This window comes from Schistocerca gregaria, chromosome 7, assembly GCF_023897955.1.
Source record: "Schistocerca gregaria isolate iqSchGreg1 chromosome 7, iqSchGreg1.2, whole genome shotgun sequence".
NCBI lineage: Eukaryota > Metazoa > Arthropoda > Insecta > Orthoptera > Acrididae > Schistocerca > Schistocerca gregaria.
This window is the reverse complement of record NC_064926.1, coordinates 62,859,325-62,881,282: the sequence shown is the minus strand read 5'-3', so window position 1 is coordinate 62,881,282 and position 21,958 is coordinate 62,859,325. Positions and strand designations below refer to the sequence as shown.

At 37.7% G+C, this 21,958-nt stretch overlaps 1 protein-coding gene across 1 annotated transcript in view; it reads left to right on the top strand.

The window, feature by feature from the left end:
• The window catches only part of LOC126281692 (nuclear exosome regulator NRDE2), a 163,645-nt gene that overhangs the window by 17,874 nt on the left and 123,813 nt on the right, over positions 1-21,958 (top strand). Inside the window, exons 3-4 of the mRNA XM_049980860.1 lie at positions 6,021-6,146; positions 6,245-6,485. Coding sequence (XP_049836817.1) covers positions 6,021-6,146; positions 6,245-6,485 — 367 coding nt within the window. The remainder of the gene's footprint in view (positions 1-6,020; positions 6,147-6,244; positions 6,486-21,958) is intronic.

Genomic DNA, 21,958 nt, shown 5'->3' with positions numbered 1-21,958 from the left:
TGAGGACTTATGTCTGTTGCTGAGGACAGTAGAGCTCAATGATTATTAAAACGGGGGACACAGTTTTCGTTTTTTTCACCTTGTTTTTTTTTTGTAGCCTTTTTTTTTCAACAACAATATAATTGTACATGCGTGATTCAGTGCCTACGAAATTAGACCCACACATATTGGTAATGGAAAAAAAGGAAAAAAAAAGAAAACTAAGTGACACCACCAATTTGATCCTTAATTTAAATTAATAAAAAGTTGTGCCTCTTAAGGTGTTGACATATTGCAAACTCAGTATAATCCCTGCCTGGAAAGAATAAAGTTCATTTGTCACATCAATACAAAGCAGTAGTAGCTAGCCCCTCATTAGTTTAACTCTACTAAAATAGTTCCTGTAATGTCCAGTCTACACCTCTAAATCCAGATTTCACATCTTCTGTGTGTATTTCACTATAAGATTCTGGTTCACTACCTTTTTGTTTAACAAGTATCAAGACCCATTTCTACCAATACAGTGAGCTTGCAGCTCACTCACAATTATAAATTAACACAGATCCTGCAGTGGCACAATTACGCAGTGCGTGCAGCTTTAACACAACAAATTGCACTCACTAATGGGCTAACCACTCAATATATGTACTGCTAACAATAGAAATGGATATTTACAGTACACAATGAATCAGTCCAATACTCAAAATTGCCCCACAACATTTCTACTATAAATTAATCGTTAATTTCTGCTCACTGTAGAAAACTTTTCGACATTTGACAGCCCACAAAATAATTCCCTCTTAAGTAGTTTTCCAAATACTTACTACATATTATTTAACACAGTACAAAACTACTGGAGGAGGGTGTGTAGGTGGTGACCATTGAGTACCTCAGCCAGACTCCAATCCATCACCGGCATAAACCTGTAGGAACTCAAGAAGTTTGTAAAGGCGTTTTCCGTGGAGGATACCATGACATACTTCTTCATTTGAATCTTCAACATGCAGATGAGATGTTCCGTCTTGCCTTCAGATTGGGTTAGAAGAATGAGCAGATATGTGGTGAATGCCTTGACAAGCACACAAATCGTGGGAGGTCTCAGGCACAAACTGTGGATCTTTACCTGTCACAAGAATATAAAAAGCATAGAAAAACTTTGGAGAGGACCTAAATCGTAGGTCAGGGGATAAAATATGGAAATTTTGAGGAAACATTGACAACCAGCAACCAGTAAGAATGTAGGAAGGGTTCTGTCAAGTCAACAGGATTGTATTCCCATAGATGCTGCACGTTGCGGGCCACAGAGAGAGCCTGTTGAGCAGCACACCGAGAACAGGCCATGACAAGAAGTACAGTGTCACCATTGATGCCGTACGAAAATGCATGCTGACGGGTCAATAGCTTGGTAAGGGATCCCAGTGAGCCTGATGTAGAAGCTGATGCACATGCTGCCTAGGCCACAGTCCAATCCTTAGCTAAGAGAACAACACTGTCAAATACCAAAAGGCAGTGACGGAAGGGAAAATAGTTACACAAAGGATCAGAAGACATGCCTGGAGGCATGCCTGGCCAAACCTCCTGAATGAGGTGAACAACTTGCTGCAAAACCAGATTGGTAGTGACAGCAGCTGCAATCTGAGAGCCTAATAGGGAACCCTTCCACTGCATATTGCTCACCAGCATCTAATTGAAAACAAAGGAAATCATCCTGATCAGGAGTAAGATCTGGTCCCATCGGGAGTTGGGTCAGGGCATTGGCATTGGCATGCTGTGCGGTAGGCCGAAAATGTATTTCATAATTGGAGCAAGATAGAAACAAGGCCCAACACTGGAGACAATGTGCTGCTTTGACTGGCAACAAAGTAGGAGAATTAAAGAACAAAACCAAGGGTTTTTGGTCAGCAGAAAGGGGGAACTTAGACTTACACAAGAACACATGAAACTTTTTGAGGGCATACGCGATAGCAAGCACTTCCTTTTCTATTAGAGAGTAGCATTGCTGAGTGGAGTTGAGTGTTTTTGACATGTAAGGTACCGGGCATTAAGAATCATCCTCATATTGATGTGTGCAAATGGGCCTGAATCTATATGGAGAGGTGTCTGTGACCAAACTAAGTGGTGATAGGGATGGAAAGTAGCCAGACAAGGAGCAGAATATAATTTTGATTTCAAAAGCATGAATGCTTGCTCACAGGCTGGTGTTCACTGAAAAGCAACGTTCATATATACCATCTTGTGGAGGGGATGGGCCAGTGCGGCCACAATGGAATAAATTTTTGATTGTAAGCAATTTTAATCAAATATACTTGCAGTTCTTTGACATTTGTAAGGCAAGGCAGTGTCATTGACCACGGCGCTGAAATGACTTAAAGGCATAACACTGTCCTGAGAAACTTCAGACCCCAAATACAAAATGGATGGCTGAAAAAAGTGTGACTTGGCCAAGATGCATTTCAACCTTGCGATGTAAGATCATGAACAAAGTGTGTAAGTTAGATAAAAGCTTGTCTATGGATGCACCCTTAATGACCATGTCATAGAGATAGTTGATGCACCCTGGAATGGTCATTGTCAGTTGTTCTTATAAATGTTGAAAAATTACTAGGGTGCTGATGTTGGTACAGCCCGGAAGGGTTTGGTAACCACAACAATGCATTTAGAATCCTCATCCAACAGAACCTGTAAATAGGCTTCAGATAAGTCAGCTTTGGAGAAGATCTGACCCCCTGCGAATGTAGCCAATAACTCATTCAGACAGGGCAAAGGTTAGGTGTCAGTGATACATTGAGCATTAACTAAAACTTTAAAGTTGCTGCAGAGGCGAAGCTGACCAATTGGTTTTTTTTACAGTCATGAGGAGGGTAGACCACTCACACTCACTCAATGTAATAGGCTGTGTTACACCCTACTATATGCCTGCACAATTCCATTTTCACTCGATCATGCAAAGCAACTGGAATAGGGCTTTAAAATTAGTGCCACAACCTAAAACATTTGAGAGAAGCGATGAGAACTCAGAACACAGAGAATCTAACTGTTAGTAGTGGCCTGGTTGGAAACGAGGTGCACCACGTCCAAAATGGATAAACCAAAAGCACTGGAACCATCCAGACAAAACAAATTTGCAGTGTCAGCATCATCCACTACCAGAAAAGTCAAGCAACATACCACGGCTTTATACATAGAGGAGGCCATAAATTGCCCCTAAATTGGAATATGCTGCTTGTTGTAACACCAAATATTGAGTAACAGGAACCAGAGCTTGAGATCCCAAATCCACATAAGTTTGAGAGTTCATTAAAGTTGCAGCTGCACCCTTCTCCACTTGTAGATTGAGCACTTGGTCCATCACTTGTATATTGATCAACAGTTTGTTATGATTCGTAAGCACTGGAGGCACAAAATTAACATCCATGTACGTATACTTCTTTTCTACAGTTGTTGCAAGCCAATCAGTACTTAGTGCAAGTTACCCTTTCATGTTGCATGAAACGGTATGAGCAAGATGGGAGCGCTGACCGTTGGCATTGCTGTGGTTTGTTATTTTGTTGTTGTTTGGCACATTACTGCCTAGTGTGGTGCGGAGGCCATGTTTGTACGGCTACCACATTATCCTCCTGACTAGAATTGACAGATGCGCAATAATCATGAACAGGAACTTGTGTCGCGATGTCACATCAGGGTTCAGTCTGATCATCAGCAGCATGAGATACCTTGAAAGACTGAGCAATATTTAACACTTCTGCCGAAGATGGATTCTCGCTTTGTAGTACGTGTTGATGCACCTCCTTGGCAGCAGCAAACCGAATCATGGTGTCGAGAACCATAAAATCAGCATAGGAATTATGATGAACATCAGAAAGAAACTTATGTTTGTGACTGAATCTTTGGAGTTCAACTGTCCAAGCCCAGTGGACCTGTTGGGACTATTTATGACAATGATGGAACTCTACGTGTGCTGCAATGACACTGCATTGCTTTATGGTGATCGTTTGACAACAGCCTACACATTTCATCAAACAAAAGTGACACTGGTTTCTGGAGAGGGATTATCTGGCACAACTACTCTGAGCAGAAATCATAGAAAGGAACAAAGCTGTAGACATGTTTGCATCAGTGATACCACAGGCAAGGAAATGTTGCCAAAGCTGCTTCTTGTAAGACTCTCACTCTTTGGCTGCGTTGTCATGAGTGGAAAGGTGTGGTGGGTACACTGACAGAACGGGAGCCTGCATAGACAGTGTGGCCGACAAGTTCATGATGGCAACAATAGGAGCCTGCTTCTGCTTGAGGAGAGATTTGAGCAATGCCTCCATTGCCAGAAGAACCTAAGTAACAGCCAACAGGCTGAGCATGCAGAGGTGAACACCACACTCATCCTCAATTGTATCATAATGTAAGACGCAAACAACAGTACAGCCACAGTGAATCAAAGTTTATTCTTCTTCCATATACAAGCAAACAACAGCTAAGAACATAGACACAGACATACAAACAATCCATGTACAGACACAAGCAGTTGCTGACAGTAACTAAGAACACAATATGAGTGTAAATGCCTACTGCACTGTGCTTATAAAGAGGAGTGTTGTGATAGATGTGGTGGGTACTGTGTCATATGCACAAGTCATGTGGCCCACCAGAGATGGCCTCTGGCAGCTGTCCTGCACAGATGTCGTTGTCAGAATATTTGAAGCATAGTGTGCTGGTGGCCTGGTGCGACGGTGTGCACCTCAAGTATTACATATAGGGTTATAGCATATTTTATAAGCAAGAATGTGGTGTACTGACCACTGGGAGATAGTGTAATAAAGTTATCACATGCGCAACACTGCTAACATTCTCACAGCTAATACAATTTGCTGCCAAGTAAAGCACAGTCACATTGAACTGAGTTGTACTTTGCCTACATCTGTCACTGATATTGTGCTTTGTTCTACCTTCCAGTCTCTCTGTGGGTGTTTATTTGGACTGTTTTATTTTGTGGCCAGTTCAACTGTGGTGTGATAATAGACTTCCTTGGAGGATTTTTAGCTTGACTATCCATTATGTACACAGCACACAGCATTTAAGCACAATTTAGTTTTGTACTTGGGAGTTGTGCAAAGCTTGCTTAAAAAACATATACTACATTAGAAAGATGTGCATAAATGATGAGGACTCAAAACTTATTGTGTGTGCTTGGACAGCAGACGAAGTTGCAGTTAACATGGATCTGAATTCTTGAAATTATGGCAGCAACTACAACTTCAAATGGAACAAGAAGTGTAGCAACACACACAATTACAAGCCGTCCTAAAGCTACAAGCTAAGCAGACTGTAAAAGAACAGCCTGTAATGCAGTAGCGCATCATGCCACAGAACAACCGCTGCCACTGTTCGCACCATTTCATCCAGAAGTTACTTCCTCCTACAGACATTTGCATCTTCACTTCCAGGCTAGTAATATGACTGACACTGCTCATCAGAGTGCTTGTTATGGTTAATGTGTCGAAATTGCACACTCTTACTAACCCTGTGTCCATGGAATCATTGGAGATCCATAGCATGCTTTCTTTCCAATACAAACAAAAAACTTTTTTCTACTAGGCTAACATTCTTTCATTGCAACCAGAAATTGAATCAGTCATGTGCTGCATGGGCAGTTGATCTCATAGGTCTATCCCAAACATTTTAAACTCAAATGGGAAAGTGAAACTTGAAAAAAAATCCCATGTTGAGTCATTAGTACAAGTCAACAGTCTTTTTACAACATGATCATTTTTGAAATATTGCACTTCCATCCTCAAGCACCAGTTAGACTTAACAAGCATAGTCTATACAGTACATGTACAGGTAACAAGGATTGTTTGTACATATACATTGCCATATGTAGGTGAGTCGTGAGGACAGTGTTGTAGTAGTCAGAAATTGATCACATTGTAAATTAACCACCACCATTAAAGTCAAATGGAACTTTTTGATTTGTGAAAACATTAAACTTATTGACACATTGGTATTTCTCCTTCATACTATTGAAAAGACTTGTTTTCTTGTTGTAGAAGCAGAGATGAGAGTCCAGTATGTGCGATTCCCAGCCAAGAAAAAACTGAAGATTTTTATGAGGATAAATGTCCAAACAAGGGATTCTTAAAAGTTGATACACTTTACAAACCAGCAGTCCCAGTGTGAGATTTCAATCATTATTTTAGCTCACATTATGCTGACACTAAAGAAAGTTTCACATAATTGCATAATAAAGAATTTAATGTATTTCATATTTCAGTTATAAGTGCAACCACCATAAAGCACTGGGAAAACTACCATCCCGTAAAGCAAAAAAGAGAAATTATCGCTATTATCTTTATTGTCTTGATGAAGAGAATTCCCAAGCAGAAAATTGGAAGGGGGTGTCATCATGTGAGAAACAAGAGAGTGAAATCATGAGCAAAACAGAGGAATACAATGTTGCTTTAACGAAGAATCCAAATGATGTTGACATGTGGATTCAGTATGTCAATTACCAGGTAAATTTCTTTCTTGGGTTATCTGTAATAGTACCATTTATTACTTCCTTTTTGGGTTTTGGTTTATTTTTTATGCAGATCTCTTCACAATTTGTGGCCATGTCTATTATTTAAGTCTTGTCTTGCTTGTGGCTTTCCTATGCATCTGCTAAAGATCTGATGACAGTGTGTGATAAGGCATTATGAAATGGCTGCTACTTCTATTAAAACCAGTGAATAGAAATCAGAAAATTCAGTCTTACATTTACAGAAGATTTATAATTAGCTGATGATTCTTTGTCAATGCATCACACACAAGTCTGCTATGGTTGAGTGGTTGCCTTCCTCTTATTTTATGTATTGTGATTTTTTTGGATATTACATGGTAAAAAATAGAAGTCTCATCTTTGTTTGTGTGAAGTATTAATCAAGATTTTTCATGTGTTTGTTGTTTATCACTACTGAGATAAAAGTGAACCTTATTGTGAACTGTATAACATTAGTGATTGATTATACAGACATCCTGCTGGATTCATCAAGTTCAAGGCAATTTATTGTGAATTATAGAACATTAGATAATGAAACAGAAAGACAAATTAAAACTGGTGCAGCAAAATAATAAAAATGTGATAAACATTCTGTATATATCTGTTAAAAATGCATTATGTGTTTAAAAAGTTTTTTATGTAAATGCTTATTTTGTCTACTTTTACATAATTTGTTATTATCTTGTAAGGACTTAATATTAATTAATAATCAAAGATTTTGGTTCTAGTACATTTTATAACATTTTGTACTAGAGACAGATTTTTTTTGGGTTTCTGTATAATTCATATTTTCTTCCCATGTTATGTCTGTAGTGTGTTCCGCTTATTTCATAGTGAGAAGGATTATCATTTATGAAGGGCACAATTGGAAAGATATACAGTGAAGTAGTGGCAGGTGTGAAAATTACCAAACTATCAGTTTAACAAGTCACAGTTGCAAGATACTAGCATGAATCCTTTACAGAAAAATGGAAAAACTGATAGAGGCAACCTTGGGAAAGATCAGTGTGGATTCCAGAGAAACTGTGAGGCAATACTGACCCTATGACTACTCTTAGAAGATAGGCAAAGAAAAGGCAAACTTACATTTATAGCATTTGTGGACTTAGATAAAGCTTTTGAAAATGCCAACTGGAATAGTCTCTTTCTTATTTTAAAGGTGGTGTGGGTAAAATACAGGGAGAGAAAAGCTATTTACAATTTGTACATAAATTAGATGGTGGTTATAAGTGTCGGGGCATGGAAGGGAAGCAGTGGTTGAGAAGGGATTGAGACAGGGTTGCAGCCTAAACCAAAGTTATTCAGCCGCTGAACAAGCAGTAAAGGAAACCACAGAAAAATTAATTAATTCAGGGAAAAGAAATAAAAATTTTGATGTTTGTCGATGACATTGTAATTCTGTCAGAGACAGCAAAGGACTTGAAACAGCAGTTAAATGTAATTGACAATGTCTTGAAAAGATATTAGACAAAAATCAACAAAAGCAAAACAAGGATAATGGGATGTAATCAAATTAAATCAGGTGATGTAGAGGGAATTAGAGTAGGAAATGAGACACTTAAAGTAGTAGGTGAGTTTTGTTATTTGCGAAGGAGAATAAGTGATGATAGTCAAACTAAAGAGGATATAATATGGCAAGAAAACCGTTTCTGAAGAAGGGAAATTTTTTAACATTGAGTATAGATTTGAAATTTTTTAACGTGGAGTATAGATTTAAGTGTTAGGAAAGCCTTTCTGCAAGTATTTATATGGGGTGTTTAGTTTGGACAAGAAAAAAATAGACACTTGGGAAATGAGGTGCTACGGAAGAATGCTGAAGATTAGTGGGAAGATCACATAACTAAAGAGGAGGTACTGAACATAATTGGGGAGAGGAGAAATTTGTGGATCAACCAGACTAGAAGAAGGGTTTGATTGGTAGGACACATTCTGAGGCATCAAGAGATCACCAATTTAGTACTCCAGGGATCACCAATTTAGTACTGGAGGGAAGTGTGGGGTGGGGTAAAAATCATAGAGGGAGACCAAGAGATGAACACATTAAGCAAATTTAGAAGGACGTATGTTGCAGTAATTATTTGGAGTTGAAGAGGCTTGTACGGGATAGAGTAGAATGGAGAGATGCATCAAAATATACTTTGGAAGGAAGACAACAACAACAACAACAACAGTGACAGTGCTCAGTATCCCCAATTTATTTAAAATGCAAACAATACCTCACAGCTCTCCACACATAACGCTAATAATTTCTTATGGTTAAATACTTTTTTCATTGCCAATAAATTCCCCCAATAACTCAAAAGTGAATGGAAAGAATCAAAACAAAATTATAACAAATGTTGCGAGGGTGTTACTCCCCCAGTTAACCTAAGAATTCCACTGAATGTCGTGCAATAAAAATCTCCTGTTGGCTTTTATGGCTAGAACTGAGTCAGATACAGTTGTTTTTCTGAGGTTTGTTGCTAGTGAGTTCGTTATGCATAAGTACAGAACATCTGTGAGCGATTGATTGACATAGGCATCTATGTTAGTGGATGTTTTGTTGTGTTTTAGGTTAGAAGGCCTCGGGAAAGTGCGGGATGGGCTGCAATGTCAAAGGGTGCTTGGCAATTACAGGACGTGCTTGGGTCAAGGAACAGTCGGAATTATAGTTGTAAACTGTTGTAGTTGCGCTGGAAAAGTCCCTGAGCTTCAAGCGCTAATAGAAAGCACAGAAGCTGATATCGTTATAGGTACAGAAAGCTGGCTAAAGCCTGAAATAAGTTCTGCAGAAATTTTTGCGAAGTCTCAGACGGTGTTCAGGAAAGATAGATTAGGCAGAATTGGTGGTGGAGTGTTGGTGTCTGTCAGTAGTGGTTTATCTTGTAGTGAAGTCGAAGTAGATACTCCGTGCGAATTAGTGTGGGTGGAGGTTATACTTAACAGCCGAATTAAGTTAATAATTGGCTCCTTCTACCGACCCCCAGACTCCGATGATACAGTTGCGGAACAGTTCAGAGAAAGTTTGAGTCTCGTAACAAATAAATACCCCACTCATACGGTTATAGTTGGTGGGGACTTCAACCTTCCCTCGGTATGTTGGCAAAAATACTTGTTCAAAACCGGTGGTAGGCAGAAAACGTCTTCCGAGATTGTCCTAAATGCATTCTCCGAAAATTATTTAGAGCAGTTAGTCCACGAACCCACGCGAATTGTAAATGGTTGCGAAAACACACTTGACCTCTTGGCCACAAACAATCCAGAGCTGATAGAGAGCATCATGACTGATACAGGGATTAGTGATCACAAGGTCATTGTAGCTAGGCTCAATACCATTTCTTCCAAATCCATCAGAAACAAACGCAAAATAATTTTATTTAAAAAAGCGGATAAAGTGCCACTAGAAGCCTTCCTAAAAGACAATTTCCATTCCTTCCGAACTGACTATGCGAATGTAGACGAGATGTGGCTCAAATTCAAAGATATAGTAGCAACAGCAATTGAGATATTCATACCTCATAAATTGGTAAGAGATTGAACGGATCCCCCTTGGTACACAAAAAAGGTCCGAACGCTGTTGCAGAGGCAACGGAAAAAGCATGCGAAGTTCAGAAGAACGCGAAATCCTGAAGATGGGCTAAAATTTACAGACGCGCGAAATTTGGCACGTACTTCGATGCGAGATGCCTTTAATAGGTTCCACAATGAAACATTGTCTCGAAATTTGGTAGAAAATCCGAAGAAATTCTGGTCATATGTAAAGTACACAAGCGGCAAGACGCAGTCAATACCTTCGCTGCGCAGTGCCGATGGTACTGTTATCGACGACTGTGCCGCTAAAGCGGAGTTATTGAACGCAGTTTTCCGAAATTCCTTCACCAGGGAAGACGAATGGAATATTCCAGAATTTGAAACACGAACATCTGCTAGCATGAGTTTCTTAGAAGTAGATACCTTAGGGGTTGCGAAGCAACTCAAATCGCTTGATACGGGCAAGTCTTCAGGTCCAGATTGTATACCGATTAGGTTCCTTTCAGATTACGCTGATACTATAGCTCCCTACTTAGCACTCATATACAAACGCTCGCTCACAGATAGATCTGTACCTACAGATTGGAAAATTGCGCAGGTCGCACCAGTGTTCAAGAAGGGTAGTAGGAGTAATCCATTTAACTACAGACCTATATCATTGACGTCGGTTTGCTGTAGGGTTTTGGAGCATATACTGTATTCAAACATTATGAATCACCTCGAAGAGAACGATCTATTGACACGTAATCAGCATGGCTTCAGAAAACATCGCTATTGTGCAACGCAGCTACCTCTTTATTCGCACGAAGTAATGGCCGCTATCGACAGGGGATCTCAAGTTGATTCCGTATTTCTAGATTTCCGGAAAGCTTTTGACACCGTTCCTCACAAGCGACTTCTAATCAAGCTGCGGAGCTATGGGGTATCGTCTCAGTTGTGTGACTGGATTCGTGATTTCCTGTCAGGAAGGTCGCAGTTCGTAGTAATAGACGGCAAATCATTGAGTAAAACTGAAGTGATATCAGGTGTTCCCCAGGGAAGCGTCCTGGGACCTCTACTGTTCCTGATCTATATAAATGACCTGGGTGACAATCTGAGCAGTTCTCTTAGACTGTTCGCAGATGATGCTGTAATTTACCGTCTAGTAAGGTCATCCGAAGACCAGTATCAGCTGCAAAGCGATTTAGAAAAGATTGCTGTATGGTGTGTCAGGTGGCAGTTGACGCTAAATAACAAAAAGTGTGAGATGATCCACATGAGTTCCAAAAGAACTCCGTTGGAATTCGATTACTCAATAAATAGTACAATTCTCAAGGCTGTCAATTCAACTAAGTACCTGGGTGTTAAAATTACGAACAACTTCAGTTGGAAGGACCACATAGATAATATTGTCGGGAAGGCGAGCCAAAGGTTGCGTTTCATTGGCAGGACACTTAGAAGATGCAACAAGTCCACTAAAGAGACAGCTTACACTACACTCGTTCGTCCCCTGTTAGAATATTGCTGCGCGGTGTGGGATCCTTACCAGGTGGGATTGACGGAGGACATCGAGAGGGTGCAAAGAAGGGCAGCTCGTTTTGTATTATCGCGTTATAGAGGAGAGAGTGTGGCAGATATGATACACGAGTTGGGATGGAAGTCATTACAGCATAGACGTTTTTCGTCGCGGCGAGAGCTTTTTACGAAATTTCAGTCACCAACTTTCTCTTCCGAATGCGAAAATATTTTGTTGAGCCCAACCTACATAGGTAGGAATGATCATCAAAATAAAATAAGAGAAATCAGAGCTCGAACAGAAAGGTTTAGGTGTTCGTTTTTCCCGCTCGCTGTTCGGGAGTGGAATAGTAGAGAGATAGTATGATTGTGGTTCGATGAACCCTCTGCCAAGCACTTAAATGTGAATTGCAGAGTAGTCATGTAGATGTAGATGTAGATGTAGATGTATTGCAATACTTGTATCATCAGCATACCTTGTGAAGTGGCTTGCTTTGTTGGAGGACAAAGGTAGATCATTGATACGTATGAGAAATAATAGAAACCAAGTAAAGATCCTTGTGGTATTCCACAATGTGTTGTTCCCCAGTCAGACTCTGCTGCACCCAAAAATTTCATAATAGTTAAAACTTTATTGTGCTACCTGTTCTGTAGATAAGATTTTAGCCACTTATCCAGCTGTCACCAGTCCTCTGATTCCACAAGAGACATTCTCCTCAAAACGCAATGTGTTTCTCATCAATAGCCACATTCTCTCCAGGAGTCTACACATTCGACTACCATACTTATCTTGCTATGATGGGATAATTTAACTTGCATGAGTGAAGTAAAAACAGGATTCTTTTCTATGGCATTGTCACTGCAAATCCCTCAGTCCTCAACTATGTCCCATAAGAGTTGTCAAACTATCCATGAACTTTGGTAATGTGCATATTATTATACATAACAGTTCCATCCAGTTAATTTATCATCAAAGTAGAAGTAAGAGAATTGTGCTTGAGTGTTTAATGCATTAACCAGGCCAAAGCTCGTAGTTTATCAAAAGTAAAGTTATGACTCTTCATTCTTTACTGGTGACTAACAGGTTTTGTCTGTTGTTTAACTGGTCATTAGGATTCTTTAGTATCAAACATGCTCAAAGATTCACAAGTTGGAGAAACAATCACATCTGAATTAATACAATTTTTCTCATGTTTCCAGCAACAGTGTTAAGTGGTCAAATATATACTAGTTTTTAGATGAGTGCTCATTGGGAATTGCCAAGTGGTGACTGCTTACAGTCAGCACTTGACAATGGCCGAAAACACTAATCTGGAAGGTAGTGGTTGGAATAGTTATGTATACTGGTGTGCACATTTGAAAGTTCACAGATAGTTTGACAAATTATATGATGCAGTATGTGGGGATAATGCTTTTTCTGGGTCTGAGATCAGCCACAACTTGACAGTGGCCAAGGAACACTCATCCGAAAGCTCATGGGTATTTTACCACTTGATGCTTGAGAAAATTTTATTGGTTTATGTCAGCCTGAGCCCATATGCTTGTACACATTCATTTATATCAACATATTTGTTGGAGTCTTCATAATCAGCTAACAGCAGCAGTGCCATAATTTCCTCTTCTGTAAAAAAAGAAAAAAAATCTTGGACTTTCTATGAAAGGATGAGGGGAAACAATGTGAGGACTTTCTACACCTACAACAAACACTTGCTAAAACACACAACTAGTTGGTACACTGATACAGGTAAATTTGCATATGTAATGAAAAATACAAGTATTATTTGTATTGTGTCAGTTTGCTTAAATACACAGCTACAGAGGTGGTTGTGTTGGGTTGAACTATGCAGTTCACAGAGAAACTGATAGACAGACAGTGATTTTAAATACAGGACATGAGAAAGGCTGAGAACAGAGTAATTTACATGATATTGGCTGCATTTGTACATTGTCTTTGTGAGAATTAGCAACAGGAGAAATGATACTTGTGAGCATTTAAAAGTTTGGAGAAGTCTGGTACACATGGTTTACTTATAACGAAATGAACTTTCGAAATATACTATGTGTTGATAGAAAAAATGATGATGAATAACTTGTTTTTAGCAGAAACAGCATTTATTAATCTTGTAAACAAAGTGTTCTTTAAAAAAAATGGGACGAAAAATGCTTCTCAACTTGACGTACATGCATCTAAAAAAGCAAAATGTGTATTGTGACATAGTTTTTGTTTGATGTGTTCCACAGCTGTGATAAATCGTAGAAATGACATATTGTAACATGTGAAGCTGTTGAATAATTTAGTTGTATTTGTACAACTTGTACTGAAAAATGATCTCCAACTGAAACCTGCTGTACAACTATAAACAAATTATTCAGTTGCTTCACATGTTATAATAAGTCATTTCTACAATGTATTTCAATGTTGCTGTATACCGTATTAATGAGTAATCTCAAGTATTATCTATATTTATATTTTTTGAGAGCAGTTAGCATCTCCTGTAGAACTTGTCAAGGGTTCCAGCCAGACATTGCATGGCATTAGCTCATGTTGTAATATCTTACTGGGAAGTCCTGGATAGAATACAAATACTGTAAGGTTAAAAATAAACTCTAAATGTATCTGAGGTGCTAGATTGTCAACAGGTGCATAAACGTGGTTGAAGCTGTTGTCAATATTTTGTTCAGTGTCGTTCCTCAGAGTGAACTGACAAATAAATAAATAAATAAGTAAATAAAATATAATAAAAAACAGTAGAAAGCTTAAAGCAAAGAGGAAGACCAAAGGAGAAGTGAATCAGCTGTGTTTGAGACAACTGGAGATGGAAACAACTGCTAGATGGTGACACACGGGACAGTGTGAATTGTAAGAAACATACCAAACATTGACCTTGTGTGTGTGTGTGTGTGTGTGTGTGTGTGTGTGTGTGTGTGTGTGTGTGTGTGTGCGCGCGCGCGTGCGCTTGTGCGTCTGGGGGAGGACTTTGTGTGAAAGATTAGCACCTATTTCAATGCTATCTATCCACTTGTTGAGTGTGTCATCTGTGCACAGAATGGTTACTTTTATTCATCTAATTTTCAACACCTAATATTTGATTTTGTTATGGTCTTCAGTCCGAAGATTGATTTGCCATATTAATGTAACCTGTATGACACGTTCATCTTAGAATAACTGTACAACATGTGTGCAGTAGAACCTTCTAACTGTAGTCAAACCTTGATCTCCCTCTACAATTTAACTCATCACATTTCCCTCCATTACCAGAGCACATTCCCTGATGCCTTATGATTATAATGCGTGCTTTTAAAATATCCCTTCTTTTAGTCAAGTTGTGACATGAATTTATTATCTCTCTGATTGTATTCAGTACCTCTAATCTTCAGTAGTCTTATGCAGAACCACTCTTCACAAGCTTCTGTTCTCCAGACAGTTACTTTCAGGAAATATTTCCTAACATTTAAATTAAGGAGTAAAGATACCAACTCACTGAGTAGTAGAAATGGTTATTCATCTAAAGGCACATAAACAAGACTGAGAACTTTTCTGGTTTCCAGACAGATCCTTTTCCAGAACTATAGAGATATACATGCACACATATATTCGTTTCTAATTAATTTTTGTCCATATCTGGCAGCTGTGACTTATTAAAATGATAGTTCAGTACCTGCCTTATTTCGAACTGGAATTATTACAGCCTTCTTTAAGTCTGAAAAGATTTTGCTCGTGTTGTATATTTTGAGAAACGTAATATATTCCAGGTGCCTTGTTTCAACATTGGTCTCTCAGTGCTCGGTCAAATACTTCTTGTAATATTGTATGTACCATCTCATCTTTATCTTCTTCCTCATCCCTTTCCATAATATTCCCGTAACTTGTTGTTGTTGTTGTTGCAGTTGTCTTCCATCGTGAGACTGGTTTGATGCAGCTCTCCATGCTACTCTGTCCTGTGCAAGCTTGTTCATCTCCCAGTATCTACTGCAACCTACACCCTTCTGAATCTGTGTAGATTTCTCCTGTAGCCATTTCTGCTTTACCATTTTGCACTTCTTTTATCTCAGTTTTAGACATCTGTAATCCCTCATCTGCTTCATTTGATGCATTTTTATATTTTCTCCTTCTGTCAGTTAAATTCAATACCTCATGTGTTATCTAAGGATTTCTTCTGCCTGGCTGTGTTTGACTATACACTGGAGGTATGAATTAAAACATGCCTTCAGTCACAACTTTTCATGTTTTATTAAGTACATTATGCATTTCAGACCCTGTGGGTCCATCATCAGTGGTAATGTGTTTTAATGCAGGTTTTATGTTTTTTCTTGAATGAGGTGAAATGCATATTCCTTTCACGAAAAGGTTTGATATTAGATTATGAAATTCATAAGTCAAACGCAGAAAAAATGTGTGAAATAGTGGGAAAGATGAACAGTGTAAACTTACCACATAACCCAAGAACAGCATTTTTAAAGTTTTAGTACGAGCTAATAAAACACGAAAAGTTGTGACTGAAGGCATTTTTTAATTCATACCTCTAGTGTATTGAACAGAATCACATTTGAAGCTGAGAAACAGGCATAAAATTAAATTTTGTTTGGCTAGTTATTTTTCTGTCACCATTGCTGTTTCATCTCTCAAAACTACCCATTCATCTTCTATTGTATTTCTTTTCTCTATTTCAGTGAGTTGTCACATAGTGTTCCCTTTGAGTGAGTTGTCACATAGTGTTCCCTTTGAAATTCTCCACAATAAGTGTTTCTTTCAACGTATCCAGCCCCCATCCCTCTCAAATTTCTTCAGTTTTAATCTGCAATTTAGATTAAAGTCAGCATCTGCATCTGCTGCTGCAGTGTATTTAAAACTAATTGAAACTTCTGACAGTTCATGAACATGCATGAACAGGTGATGTTAAGCCAGGCTTACTCTGTGCGAAATGTCTCAAGCTCACGTGACTGTGTGAACAGCAAGTAGTGCAAGCGGGCCGGACCGCAGTCTTTGTCAAATGATTTTAAAGAAACTATTTGGTAATGAACTCTGATTCTCACACATCTTATGGCTTAATGTGTCATCTTCAAGGTGACTGCCTATCATTTTGTTAATGATCATAGTTATTGTGGTATTTCAGTATTAGATAAACTACTGCAAGTAATTCTTAAAGTTTTCAGTGAAAAATAGGGGTTACTATGAAGTACCGTTTGGTGCTTATTAGGTTGCTGCATATGAAATTTAGATAACACATTGAATTATTCTTTAAACTTGAAAGGATATCTCTATCTGTCTCCAGTGTCGAGAAAGTGGAATGTATGTAAAGCGCTCTGTCACAAACGTACGGTCCAGTGAGACACTCAGAACGAATTTTTCATATATCCCTCATATTTCTTAAACAGTCTGAGATATTGAAACAATGTTTTGGGAAATGATAGCACACAAAGAGGAGAGTATTTTTGCCATATCATTAACATGAAGACTTCTATATGTGCCATGATATTCAAACAACAATTATTAGTACAACACCAAAAACATTGCAGAGCACTTCAGTGCCAGACAATACCACTTAACAATGATAGCTGATGAACACAGCTGAATCTAATGCATGAAACTATATTGTACTGTTTATCCATGGTGTGGCAACAGAGGTGTTTTAACAACTGAACTGCTGGCGGCATGGTAAGGAAAGCCAGCCTGCCATTGTTGTTACTTGGGCAAAGGCTTTGTGTTCCTTCTGGTAAGCCAAACATCAAAACTTGCAACTAATTTTACCACAATACATAAATGTTTTGCACTTTAAAATCTGAATAGGTGTGAAGCCTAAGGTCTTCAGATCTCTTCCAAGAATACAATATTCTTTCATGATTCTTAAAACAAGTGTTGAATGATTAAATTGTACTCTGTACAAAATTCTGCCACGCCGCTTCCCCTTTGAATTATTTCCCTTGCTTCATAATCTACAACTATTTTTTTCTTCTCTTCCTTTTCGTATTTTCAAATTCCACACACTCAGCACAATGAAATTTTTGTCCCCTTAATGATCTGACTCATTTCTTAAAACTCATCATGCATTCGTCATTTGCAAAGAACTTTTGTTCTCATTGATGTAGAATTCTTCTTTGGCAGGTTCTGTACTTCAGTGCTCTTGCTTCCAACAAGAGGGATGGATTATTGCTTTCATATTTGTACAGTGAAATGACTCAGGGACTGAAATTTCACTTCCATTTTTTAATGTGTGTTGATCCATTCACTTCACAGTACTGAATAATTTGCATAATTTGAAGGAAATATTTACAAAAGCCAATATTCAATACAGCTCAACAAGCTTGCAACCATTTCATTCCTTCGTAACTGTGCGATACTAGATTCTGGAGTCCAACCAACTACAACTACCACTACAACTGAGTCACAACTCCTTGCTACAAAGACAAATCAGTTAGTGCTGCAATACATGAAGTCACAGTACAGGGATGTGTGTACACATTGACCTTTACATCTGAGGAGTCTAACACAGTTTACTACTTCTTATTAAATGTTTTCAGAATAAATCATATAAATACAAATAATGACAATATTTTCAAATCATAGTCACAATTTTATCCTTTTGAGTGATAATAAGAAACAATAAGTGTTACTTTAATAGATTATTGTGAGGGTCATTACATTCACCTGCATAGTATTGTAATCTCCAGTACTTCATGAAAAATAGGGTGTGTTGAGCAGTTCCATTGCAGTAGCCCACCAATAATTTTGTAAGCTGCACATGTGAACAAAATCATAACACCAAAATAATGGAACTGTACAAAGTTGTGTTTGACAAATATTAAAGCAAATTACTTTCCGTACTGAAGTGTATTTGACTTACATAGGCTCAGTGGTGATTTAGTGTTGTTTCAAACACAATTACATAAAAAAAACTTTTTCATATAAGAAAATGATTAAGTAAAACTTGACATGATGACAATGTTGAAGTTTTTTGATAAAATGACATTGTTTGCGTTTGACTTAGTAAGCCCCATTACATCTTTCAGTGTTTATAACAACAGATTAGTACATTTTTTCACTTAATAACAAGAAAATGGTACAAATACCAAACCCTTCCCCCCCCCCCCCCCCCCCCCCCCCCCCACTACACTTTGTCTTTTCCACATCCAAGATATTACATCATCATCTTACTTGGAATGCATCAGTTCTTTTTCACAACTTGCTTTGGTAAAATTTTCTTTTATATCATTGGGAATGCTTTTCGCTGCTTGGCATAGCAGAATGTCCTTAACATGAGTGTGATGTCAGCTATGAAAAACATCAATAATTAGTTTCTGGTGACAATTACCAGCTTTGCATAAGTAAATGGGTATCAGTTGCAAATACATGGGATTAATTTAATTACTGGGAGTAGTACTCAAACATGAACCTTTTCTCAAAGCAAAACACACTGACAAAAAGAACAGATCAGAGTCAACAACAATATACATATTAGTATAGTGCTTAAAATACAATTCAAAAGAATGTAGTTGTAATATCATCATTTAAATACATACAAAGACATATTGTTAAAATGTGATTGTGCCTCTAACAACAGCATAAAAATTTTATCACTGAAAATTTGTGCAAAATTTAACTCTGTATACCAGAAAAGATGTAAGACCGAAGATTAGTATGTGTATTCACACATACTTGGCAACTTATTCTGAGACTGTAATGAAAATTCCTGTAGTGTGCAATGTATTATAGACATAATTAAATTACTAACAAAGTCCAGCAGATTATAATATAATTTACAGGAGAAATGTTTACATCATAGTTATTGTTCATTCAATTAGAAGAGAGAGAATAAAAATAGAAAGAGATAGATTTAAAGGTGGAGAAGGGGGATGTAACACAGAAAACAAGGAGGAAAATGTGCTACAAGAGCTTGAGGCTCATGCCCACCAGGCACATCGTGTATGAATGGATGTTCATTCCTTTGGAGACTCATTTTTCATCATCATAATACATAGTTGACATATTGCAAACAAAGTAATGGAAACAGTAATAGTAATTACATACAGGTACATAAATCTGATGACTTTGAAATGAATTTTTCAGTTGGATTGGTACAAGAAAAACATTCAGTTCTTTTTCCAGTGAGAAACTTTTTTCTTTTACCTTCAAACAATGGAAAATCAAGGATGCAATGTAACAGTATTATGAGAAGGGAAGTTGCTACTCACCATGTAGTGGAAATGCTGAGTTGCAGATAGGCATAACAAAAAAAAAACTTTCAGAATTAAAACTTTGGGGCCATTAGCACTCGTCAATAACACACACAAACACACACACACACACACACACACACACACACACACACACACACACACACGCTACTACCTTCTCAGGCAACTGTGTGTGTGTGTGTGTGTGTGTGTGTGCGCACGCACGCGCGCGCGCACGTGTCTATTGTTGACGGAGCCCATGTTAAAAATGTTTTTTAGATCATCAATTAACATGTTTAACATTTTAGACTTTTCATGTGATTTGACTAGTACATAATCCCTAAATTTAAATGTTGACAGTTTTATGAAAAGGATAATATTGTCATTATTCCATCCTGGATTTTCCATTGTTCATAAAGTTTGTTGTTTTTACATTACCATCTTTCATGTTTCTCCCTGTTTTCTCATAGTTTCTTTGACACTTTTCTCGTGTTCCTATGCAGACATACCTGTACATGGTGAATACTCAAGTAATTCAGAAAGTATATTTACTGGTCTGTGTGAAACATCTCAAAAGGTGAAAATCACATAGAACTGTGTTGTAAGCTGTTCATAAAATCTTGAAAATCAGTTACATGTTACTACCATGTAGGATCTTATGACTACAATATGTACAACACAAACAACCAATTCCCCATAGGTAACTCTCTGCTGGATTTGACAATGGATTGTAAACTGATATTAAAACATGTTTAATTGCTCATCTTTCTATAAAAGACTTCCAGTTCTTTGACAAAAACTGTGAACCATTACCTGGTAAAATAACTTTTGGTTTCCATACATTCTTGAAGTAATTTTTTTCAGTATTTGAAATGATTTCTTTGCTTGCAGCTTTCCTGGCGGAGTATAGTTTTATGAATTTGGTAAAAACATCAAGCATTACAAAAATATTTATGTCCACCTTTACTTTTTAATAAAGCTCCACAGAAATCTACAGGCACTAAGTCCAAAGGTTTCCCAGGAACAATTTCTCCTTGATATGTCCCGTTATTTACCTTAATTCACTGACACTTACCACAGGTTGATAGTTCTTTTCATACCTCTTAACAATATTGTAAAAATAAACATTTTCCTGTATTTTGCAGATATTTGTGGATTCCAGAATGACCGTAGTTTTCATGTGTGTATCTAATTAGTCTTTCTGCTTCCTCTTCTGGCCAACGTAATTTCCAGTTTTCAGAATTTGCATAAGTTCTTCTAAACCATATTCCTTTGAATATGTTTTAATATTTGTCTATTTTTTTTTTTACCTAAACAACTTTTTACCAGCCACCAGTTGGGATCATGATTTTGACTTCTCCTAATTTTGTTGCATATAGACCTAACAATTTTTTCATCATGTGCAGCTTTCATATACCTGATCTTAAATTCTTTTTCCTTATCCTGATCGGAGGTCTCATTAATTCCTCCTAATGGCATTCTTGACATAGCATCTGCAACAACATTTTTGTTCTACATTATTAATTTTACTTGAGAGGTGATGTACTTCACTATGTAATATTTTTATTTCCTGATATAAATTCAAGAGGTGTTGTGTAGTTTGGTCCTGAAACTTTTGCAACATTTTTACGTCCTGTCCCAGATTTGAGAATCCTTAATCGAGTTAGTTTGTTCAACTGACTGTCCTATTGTTTTCAAAGTTTTTCCATTTTGGATTTGAGAGTTCTCCATAAACTGGCCCATATTTGCCAACATATTTTGCAATCCTAACATTCTCATATCTACTGAATCTGAACATATTATCTACCTTTCTTAGTTCTGATGCTTCAAATGAATGATTTCCTTTTTTAATTTTTACATCTCCCCTGTCCAACATTTCCTCACTGTCCCCCACCTGTTCTGATTCTAACTTTGGCTCAAAAAAGGGTCATTTTTGATTATTAGCCATCACATGCAAACCAAACCAAAATAAAGAAAATAATCAATTTTTTACTTAATCTCCACTCCGTCGTTGACCAAGTTGAAAATTGGTGATATTGTTCACTGTATTTTTTGTCCATTATTTTATTGCATATCCTTTGTTTTGCATTAGTCAACAATTAGTAATATTTCTGTTTTCCTGCAACATGCGTAACATTTCTACTCACAAAGAGGTGGCAGGACACAAACATAAAAGAATGTTATAATTAGGCAAGTGTTTGAAGCCAGTGGCTTCTCCTTTAGGCAGAAGGGTTGAAGGGGAAGGAGGAGAGGTGAAGGAAAAGGACTGGA